Source organism: Peromyscus maniculatus, chromosome 1 (genome assembly GCF_049852395.1).
Source record: "Peromyscus maniculatus bairdii isolate BWxNUB_F1_BW_parent chromosome 1, HU_Pman_BW_mat_3.1, whole genome shotgun sequence".
Classification (NCBI taxonomy): Eukaryota; Metazoa; Chordata; class Mammalia; order Rodentia; family Cricetidae; genus Peromyscus; species Peromyscus maniculatus.
The window spans coordinates 115806875-115816227 of NC_134852.1; the positions used below are offsets into that span (position 1 = coordinate 115806875).

Here is a 9353-nt window from a genome sequence, read left to right on the forward strand (position 1 = left end):
ACCTGATGTTCAAGATTACAACTTCAGCACCAAATCCAGAATAATGTAAGCACCCCTTGAGCCCACCAAATTTCCTCTGTCATTCCAGGCTCCCAGCCTCGCTCCAGATCTTACCTGTGACCCCATTATAGTTTCTCCCTGTCTTCCTATTCTGCCTCCTCCTTGCTTCTTAGTGTATTGGTACCCCAAATATTAATTATAGGAAACAGTTAAGATCACTGTGTCTACCTCTATTACAGAACCAAAATCAAGAGGCTCAAAGTCCCTCCCAAAAATATAGTCAAGAGATAACCTGATCACTCCACACCAGTTTTCTTCCCAAATACAGAGACCAAGACTGACTGTCCTTGGACTCTGAGGAAGAAAGCAGTCATCTCAGCTCTGTCTCCCCAGATAGACTCACACTGAAGGATTCTGCCTGTACCAGCACCCCATCAGTCACATACTTCCTTAACTCTTCCTTTCTACCCCTGCCTCTGCTCTCCCTATAACACTCATGGATTACTAGGAGCAAGGATTCTCCCATTCTAGCTTGTGTCATTATCCATCCAACCTGTCTCAAGCAAAAATTATGTTCCTGTAATATTCCAGGCCCTTTACCAGTCCATGTATGGGTTTGTGCCACTGTGACATCCCCAGAATCTCTCCTCCTGCCCTGCCCCCATCAGGAACAATACCCCTATGAGACCCAAACTTCATCCTTACAAGATGGCACACAGTCGAGCTCCACAGTCCAACTCCACCTTCCAATGCCCAGCTTTCTTCATATTGACTGGCATCCCAGGGTTGGGAGATGGCCAGGCCTGGCTGACACTGGTGTTTGGGCCCATGTATCTGCTGGCCCTGCTGGGCAATGCAACACTTCTGACAGTGATCCGGATAGACTCTACACTGCACCAGCCCATGTTTCTACTCCTGGCTACACTGGCAGCTACTGACCTGGGTTTAGCCGCATCTATAGCCCCAGGGCTGCTAGCTGTGCTGTGGCTTGGGCCCCGACCTGTGCAATATACTGTCTGCCTCATCCAGATGTTCTTTGTACATGCACTGACTGCTGTGGAATCTGGTGTGCTTTTGGCCATGGCCTGTGATCGTGCTGTGGCAGTGGGACGTCCACTACACTACCCTACCGAGGTTACTAAAGCCCGGGTGGGCTATGCAGTCTTGGCATTGATACTGAAAGTTGTGGCTGTTGTGGTGCCTTTCCCTCTGCTGGTGGCACGATTTGAGCACTTCCATGCCAAGATCATACACCATGCCTATTGTGCACACATGGCAGTCGTAGAGCTGGTGGTAGGTAACACACGAGTCAACAACTTATATGGGCTGGTACTTTCATTGGCTGTGTCTGGTGTAGATATTCTGGGCATTGCTGGATCTTATGGGCTCATTGCCCATGCTGTGCTTCGGCTACCTACCCGGGAGGCCCGGGCAAAGGCCTTTGGTACATGTAGTTCTCACATCTGTATCATCCTGGCCTTCTATGTGCCCGGTCTCTTCTCCTTCCTCACACACCGCTTTGGTCATCACACTGTCCCAAAGTCATTGCATATCCTTTTGTCCAACATCTATTTGCTGCTGCCACCTGCCCTCAACCCCCTCATTTATGGGGTCCGCACCAAGCAGATCAGGGATCGATTCTTAGAAATGCTCAAATTCAGAAAAAAGCCATTTTAATGGACAGTGGGACCTTGGCATAAACAGGGTAAGGAAACTCCTTTGAGCAAAACCTAGAGTCTAGAAGTGTGGGTTATGTTGTCTTTGTCCTACATATGCATAGAACTGTGATGACCCAAAAGGTATTTACTGTGAAGCCCTTGGTGTGTATACTACTGGCACCTGGATACTTTGGCCTAGCCAGCCATGTCTTGCTTGAAAGGAGACAAAGGCAGGTGCTGCACATTACCATGCAGGGAATACAAAAGGAGATGAAGGAACTAGTTGAGATCCTATGATCTAGTCTATTTGAGAATCTCCCTTTCCTATCCCCACCCCACCATTTGAACCCAAGTCTCACTATGCTTAAATGTGTCGCTGTCTGTCTAGAGTTACAACGCTCTCTATACCTGCAGTCAGACTCTGTTTTCAGCCTGTTCTCAAGGAGTTACACAAACTTATACTCCACATTTTAAGAAACTGGAAAGTGTACCCTATAGTGCCAATCTACCCAGAATATGGGACTTTAAGACACTCCCAAAGTGTCTTGGTCTTGTGTGTAATCACTACTTTCCTCTTCCTTCAATTCCAACGAACATCCCCCAAAGCAATACCTACAACTTCTTTCTCTGAGGCTGGGACTTTGGGAGTCAAGTATCCAACTAAAAAATTAAAGATGGTATCTACAGGATCGAGTCATTGTAATCACTTGTCAATCTGCCCTTTTGTTTTCCCTCAGCCAAGAATGAAAAGTCCCCCAGTAAAATCCCCCATCAGAACCCCTATATGTCCTGCTCATTGCACTAACAGCATGTGATACTGCTGCAATATGATGAAATGGGAGTATTTCATGCTGCTGCCGCTGCCCAGAGATATTAAACAGGAAGTGGCACGGTGTTGCCCAATGGGGGAATTCATTTTCAGTTAAGGCTGAATAATGGAAGGAATAATATATAAGAGACAGGGAGTCACAGCTGTAAAGTCAGAGAAAACTGCAGTCATCAAGTCTTGGTGTTAGTCAGAGAACCATTCTGCACAGTAGCTCAGAGAGCTGGACCAAGCATCATGAGACATCACACAGACGAGGTAGCTCCTGTGTAGAACATTTTTGTCATTTCTAGGGCTAAATGGGGTCTCACTAGACCCCTATAAACAAGAGGTACCTCAAAATGCCTGCATGATTTCAAGAGCACACTGAATCTGAATGGCTGAAGAGGGTATCTAGTCCAGTGTTTCTCTACCTTCCTAATGCTGCAACCCCTTAAAACAGTTCATGTTGTGGTGACCATCAACCATAAAATTATTTTTATTGCTACTTCATAACTGTAATTTTGCTGTTATGAATAATAATGTAAATGCCTGTGGAGATAGATAGTGGCTTGTCAAGTGACTTGTCACAACCCACAGGTCAAGAACCACTGGTCTAGTCAATCATGTATGAGTTTAGTTATTCCCAAAACTTATCTTTTTCATGAAGTTCTAAGTTTAAAAGCTCTCTATAAAATGATTTTATAGAAAACTAACGAAATACTAGTCCTAGAGCTGGAAGAGATGGCTCAGTAGGAAAACTCCTTGCCTGAAAGCATGACAACCTCTGTTCAGATAGATTCCCAGCACCCACATAAAAGCTAGGTGCAAGTCTGTAACCCCAGTACTGAGGAGGAAGACAGAGAAGATATAGGCAGATCCCTGGAGCTCCCAGGCCATTCAGTGAACTCCAGGTTAAGAGAGAGACTGTCCCAAAAGGAGAATGACAGAGGAAGATACCCAACCTTCAACTCTGGTTCCTCCATACACATGTGTGTGCACACAAAGACATACTGAACCTGATGGATCACACGCTAAGATACCCATCTCTCTTTCATAAGAAATTTCCCTTTAGGGATGTGGGGATGTGGCGTGGCTTGGGAGGGAGGGCTGGGGAGTGGGAGGAGGGAGGAGGTGGGATATCTGGGTGGTGTGTAGAGTGAGCAGAAAATTTCTTAATAAAGAAAAATGAAAAAAAATTCCTTTTGACAAATCTATTCTGAGAAAATAACTGAGATGTGAACAAACACGTATGGCAGTAGAATATTTATTACATTATTAAGAAATATAAAGGAATTCCTGTGTGATAATCCCATATTATCACACACATACATACACACACACACCATTTTCCCTCTGATACATGGGAAGGGAAATCATGTGCAATCAATGCTCATGAGCAGAGTCTGTCACCATCCCAACATGGAGAGAGCAATGAGTCTGTCGCCATCCCACCATGAGAGACTGCTCTAAGGCACCTTCAGCTCCTAGCTGTGCAGATCTCCCAAGGTCTCTTGTTCCAAAGCTGTGTGCTAAGAATGTTTTTCCTTCAAGTCGTAAATCTAACACATTTGTGTTTTGTTGACAATGCATACATACCTACCATGTGATATGTTCAGAAAGCTTTATCAGCACATTCTAATTCTTCACAATAACCTGAGAATCAACAATATGCCCACAGCTCATCACCTATATTTTCAAAATAAATAATCTCTGTAGAAACTTTTTTTCTATAGCTTTGGCCCAAACCCTAGTCCCATCCATTATGATCTTATTTATAGCCTTTATTTCACATAGTGTAAATATTCATATACTTAACTGAAAAGAATGTTGATATGTTTGACTATAGGGCACCCTGAATCTCAACTGCGATATTCCTTAACATATGAAATATTATTCCCTTCCATAAACTGAAAATTTCTCAGCTCTAGGACATATTTATCCCAAAAAGCTTAAAATAAAGCATCAAGAGTTTATATAATTTCCCTGCAGCCTGAAACAAAGGAGTATTAAGGATCTTGATTACCTCAAAGTCTTTACTGTCAACGCTATTCTATGCTGCCATGAGATTCATGCAGATAATCTCACGTTCTGTGCATAAACCGTCCTATGTATTTACTCCCAATCTCCATTCAGATCACTCTGATATCCTCAAGGTGATCAGTGCCTCTTTCCAAAGATACCACAGAATGATGGCACATGGGAAGCAAATCCTAGCAAGATATGGACCAACAGCCCAACCCTTGGGCTCACCAACTCATTCAGACTCAATTGCCATCTGTTTTTCTTCAGTATCTTTCAGTCTCAGACTCTGAGCAAAAAGGAAAGAGATTTACTCAACATTAAGGTAGAACATCATAGAATTTAGGGAGCCTAGAGATTCACGGGAATCAGAAAGCAACGAAAGGGAGGAAGGTGTGGGCTTCCAAATGAGTAGCTTATCAGAACCCAATCTGCCCTCTGAACCCATGTCCATGAACAAAAATTCTAAAATCTTCTGCTTCCTATTGGACCAATAAGCCACCAGCCCTGCACTGATCTCATCCATCTCTTCTCATTCTGGATTCCCCGTGTCATCTGCACAAGAATCACTCTTTGCCTCTCAGTCAGCTCTTCTACACTGCAAAGGTGCAGAGGTACATGGTTCTGTCCCTTCTACTGGTCTCTATCTGCCTCTTACTCCACCTCAGTGTTCCTTATAATTTCTTTCAGAAGGGAACAGAGTTGCCAACTACACTACACTAGCTATCTTTTCCTTGTCAAACAAAATGAAAGGATGTGATAAACTAGGTGTAATGGTATATACCTGCAATTGTAAAACTTAAAACAGAAAAAGACAGAAGTTCCACAAGTAGGAGGCCAGCTTCAGTGACACAGTGATATGCTGGCTCAGGGAATGGAAAGAATGGCACAGGGGTTAAAAGAACTGGCTACTCTTCCAGAGGACAAGGGTTCAATTCCCAATACCCACCTGGCAGCTTACAATTGTCTCTAATTCCAGTCCAAGGAATCTGATGTCCTCTTCTGGACCTCACTGGCACCAGGCACACATGATGCATAGACATACATGTAGGCAAAACATCCAAAAATGTTAAAAATTAGAGCCCTAATATCAAAGATGGTATTTTGTTAGGGCCTTGTTAAACAAGTATAAAGAAGGAATTGGTTTTGGTTCTCTTAAACTCAAGGTTTCTCATTTGGACTGATGTGGCTTCTCTTGTATCCTGCCCACTTCCTTCTCACTAAGCCACACGTATTTCTCCCATCACACACTGAAGTGAGCCATGCAACAGCACCAAAAGGAGCTACTGTTCTGTAGTAAGAGCTGAACCCCAGGTCTGTTATTAACTATTCACTGTATTGTTGGCTAATTAATTTTTCTGAACCCTTTCTTCACTATAAAATGAAACAATAATACCTACTCCAGAAAAGAAGCTGGGCACAGTGGTGCACACCTGTAATCCCAGCATTCAGGAATCTGAGGCAGGAGGATTGCTGTGAGTTCTGGCCAGTGTGTAGCTACAAAATGAGTTCAGAGCCATTCTGGATTACATAGTGGGGCCCTGTCTCAAAACAAACAAACAAAAAAAAAAAAAAAAAAAACACCAAGAGATTCCTAAAAGAATCCTCTAAGATAATACATTCAGTATCTGACACAGGCCCTAGCACAGACAAGTTCAACAAATATCTGACATTAATTTTTTAGTAGAACTAAGTCTACTGTCACTCACTTGCTAAAAGGCCTGGCACCTGTCCATTTAGTTCTGAGAGATGTGCCTTCCCTTGAGTTCAACTCTATCTCCTTTAGGAAAGTTTTCTTGATAACACTTTCCCATCACTGTAGTATCCTTCTGTGTGATACAACACCTATCACTTCAGCTGGCTCAGATGATAGCCAGGTTTGCAAGACAGCATTTTTCTCTAGGTCAGGCTGTAAAAGGACACCCCCTAGATAGGAGACCTCCAAGGGGCCTGAGAACTATGGGACAGACAAGGTAAGGAGTGTGTAAACAATTACTAAAAAGTTCTAACGAGATTTCTTTTGAAGTTATTCTTCTCCAGAAAAATATTAGGTGAGCTCTCCGGACAAAGACACAAGGAAGAAGACAAGTAATAACTAGAGTGGGAGAGGAAACTACTACATACAAATCAGCCTAGGACAGGAATGGAGCATGAAGAAAATCTTCATGTTTACCTGGGTAATTCTGCCTTCCTGAAAAGTCTTACCAGTTACTAAGGGAACAAAATTCCATTTAGATCTTACTCTTCACATTATCATTGCTCAGCCTAACACACTCCCACTTTCCACTGCTTTTATAACCCACTCATTTAATAACTGGTTTCAACCGAGGAGCTTTTAGAAGTTAGGATTCCCAGGCATACCCCAGACAAATAAAAACAGAATCTCTGAGAACAGAAGACAAGTATCAGTAATTTTTAAATCCCCCAGGTAATTTATAGTTTGAGAATTACTGGAGTTCTTATTGTTGCTATTGTTGTTTAGAAGTTTGTTTTCAGTGTAAGTCTTGATCTATACTTCCATATCTTTCAGAACCCCAATGCAACTTCAAAGAGAAGTAATCTACAACTAACTAGATGGCAGTTACTCTAGTAAAGCAGTTAAAGTGTTCCTCCCTCCAAAGCAAGAGAATGACCACTCCAGGCTGAGGCAGAAGACCAGGAGACCATGAAACAAGACTGCATAAGATGAGAAAAAGGAGTGAAAAGAGAAGAGGAGGAGAGAAGAGAGAGTGCATCTTTGTGCTGTTCAAAGGGCAGGGCAGGAACAGAAAGGAAAAATGAAATGGCAAAGGAAAGAAAGGAAAGGGAGAAGGAAGTAAAAGTTTGTAAATATTATGGCCCACAGGCTGCAAGGAGGCTAGTAGGGTTACTGTCCTCTCTGAATCCAAGGCTCCATCACCTAGCAGGACCTCTATGACCTCACGCTGGAGTAGGTCACAGCCCAAGGTGGGGGGAGGGGGCACCTTAACTTCCTGGGCAGATTGGGGGTTCCTGCAGCAGTCACTACCTTGCCCAACCCCTCCCCACCATGTTGGTCAGTAACCCCCACCTGCTAACACTGGATGAAGCAGATGCCACTTGGGCCCTCATCAAGGATAAGGTAGGTAAAGCAAGGAGGTTAAGGAGGAAATGGCAAAGTGTGACCAGGCTGATTCTGAACAAAGTCATTCTTTTATGTATCCAAGTATCTGCCATAGTCTGGCATAAAATAAGACATTCAGGGTTTTGCTATAGGAGGAGACAAGGAGATAAGAAGTGTGGATCTGTGTATACCATAGAAATGTACTTAAACAGCAAACAATGGTGGGAAGGTCAATTTAGACAATACAAGTTAACCTCTGACCTTAACTCAGCCCCTGACTTATAAACTGGCCACCTGCAGGTCATCGAGGAGCGTTTTGGGTCCAATGTAGTGGCAGTACCTTTCCTGTCGGATGCAGCCTACTATGATCTACTGGGCGTGCTAGTGAAACAGTCCCGTCGAGCCCACACCCGCCTAACTTTGCCAGGCCGGCAGGGCCGAAGGGCACTGAAATCAGTAGGGCTGCTACCAAATCTTCTAGAACAGGCAGGGTCTGAGGGTGTCTTTGCCCACTGCACTCGGGAATACTCACCAAATGGCCGAGCCGAGATAGCCTATGAAGAAATGCGAATGTTGGATGGGCAGCCCTGCCGGATCCGCCTACATATGGGAGGTCTGCGCAAGAAGGTTGCTTTCCTGCTGCTACCACCAGGGCAGGTGAGCCTACAGCAGAATCTTCCCTGGATCCGAAGCACCCACAGCATCTACGTCATCTACCAGGTCTTCTCCTGCACCTGGCTGCAGCTAGGGCTGTTACCTACAGCCCGTGAGCCCCAGCTGCTCCGGTTACAGCGGTCACTACCTATTGCTTTCTCCTGCCTCAAGTTTTCACTGCAGCCCAAGGGTGTGCTGGGACCACAGAAGTCTCTGACCAAAGATCCCTTGCCCCAAGGAGCCACCTGGGTTAGACCTAGCCTTAGCATCTTATCAACTCTGGCCCCCACATCAGTACCTGCTGATACCCTTGAAGTTGCTGATGCATCTCCACCTGTCCCAGCCCCACCTACACCACCTCCCCAAGAAGGGCCAGAAGGCAGACCCACCAGATTCTCCTATAAGGGTCGAAACCCCTTCCGGAGGGGCCCCTATATGCTTTCAGGTACTGCTAGGGGAAATGAAGATGAAGCATGGGAAAGACCACTGGAGGGAGAGGGTACAGGGACTATAGCCCAGGAATGGGTTCAGCAGCCCACAGTGTATACCGGACCCTTATGAAGGGACAGACTTGAGGGAGCCCAGGGAGGGTGAGATGGAAGCATGGCCCTGGTAAGGGTGTGTGGTGGGGGATGCAGCACAGAGAATCAGGGTGGGGGGGACTAGGGCGGAAGACCAGGGCATGAGTCAAGCTGTGACTATCCCCAACCCTAGCAGAGAACTGGCTCTTCAGCCCCCGCAACCCCCCACCAGGAGGCCAGGGTGGGGGCCCCGGGGACCCCGACCGGCACTCCATGTCCCTGCCCCTGCTGCAGGGTCTGTCCTCAGAGTTCGACAGCGACGAATGAAGCTGAGGCAAGAGACGCAGGGGGCGAGGCCCCTAAGATCTGACATAGGGATAATGGTCCCCAATAAACATCAGCTGCTGCACCCCCAACCACCCTGGGCCTGTGTGCTTCTTCTTTCTTGAGTCCAGAAAAATGAAGTCTCCATTTTCCCCTAAGCATTAAGTCCTCTCACCTTCTAAGAGTAAAGGGGCTATCCTGAAACCCTATCATCAGTGTTATCTCCCCTGATGATTCCCCCACCTATATACAACCTTCACAGGGCCACAGCCCCATAGATAAAGGGT

General features: G+C 45.4%; 2 protein-coding genes across 3 annotated transcripts; both read left to right on the plus strand.

Moving 5' to 3' along the window:
• Positions 1-681: 681 nt before the first annotated feature.
• Positions 682-1677, plus strand: Or52w1 (olfactory receptor family 52 subfamily W member 1). Its single transcript, XM_006991722.2, has one exon. It carries the CDS (start codon positions 682-684, stop codon positions 1675-1677), a length of 996 nt encoding a protein of 331 aa, XP_006991784.1.
• A 2044-nt stretch (positions 1678-3721) lies between these two features.
• C1H11orf42 (chromosome 1 C11orf42 homolog) lies at positions 3722-9330 on the plus strand. Of its 2 annotated transcripts, XM_076549407.1 has the most exons (4): positions 3722-6913; positions 7016-7585; positions 7868-8666; positions 9037-9330. In XM_076549407.1, the coding sequence occupies exons 2-4, from the start codon at positions 7514-7516 to the stop codon at positions 9189-9191; spliced, it is 1026 nt and encodes a 341-aa protein (XP_076405522.1). In that variant the 5' UTR covers positions 3722-6913; positions 7016-7513; the 3' UTR covers positions 9192-9330. The 2 variants fall into 2 exon arrangements, with proteins under 2 accessions (XP_076405522.1, XP_042137144.1); XM_042281210.2 differs by having other exon boundaries at positions 3722-7585; positions 8936-9158.
• The last annotated feature ends 23 nt before the right edge of the window (positions 9331-9353 follow it).

What these genes read in the sequence shown, in the direction of transcription:
- Or52w1 (XM_006991722.2), top strand. Translation starts at nt 682, where the DNA reads ATGAGACCCAAACTTCATCCTTACAAGATGGCACACAGTCGAGCTCCA.
- C1H11orf42 (XM_076549407.1), top strand. Translation starts at nt 7,514, where the DNA reads ATGTTGGTCAGTAACCCCCACCTGCTAACACTGGATGAAGCAGATGCC. An exon ending in GGGCCCTCATCAAGGATAAG is followed by an intron (nt 7,586 to 7,867) that starts GTAGGTAAAGCA and finishes GGCCACCTGCAG; the next exon opens with GTCATCGAGGAGCGTTTTGG. An exon ending in GGGCCCCTATATGCTTTCAG is followed by an intron (nt 8,667 to 9,036) that starts GTACTGCTAGGG and finishes CCCCTGCTGCAG; the next exon opens with GGTCTGTCCTCAGAGTTCGA.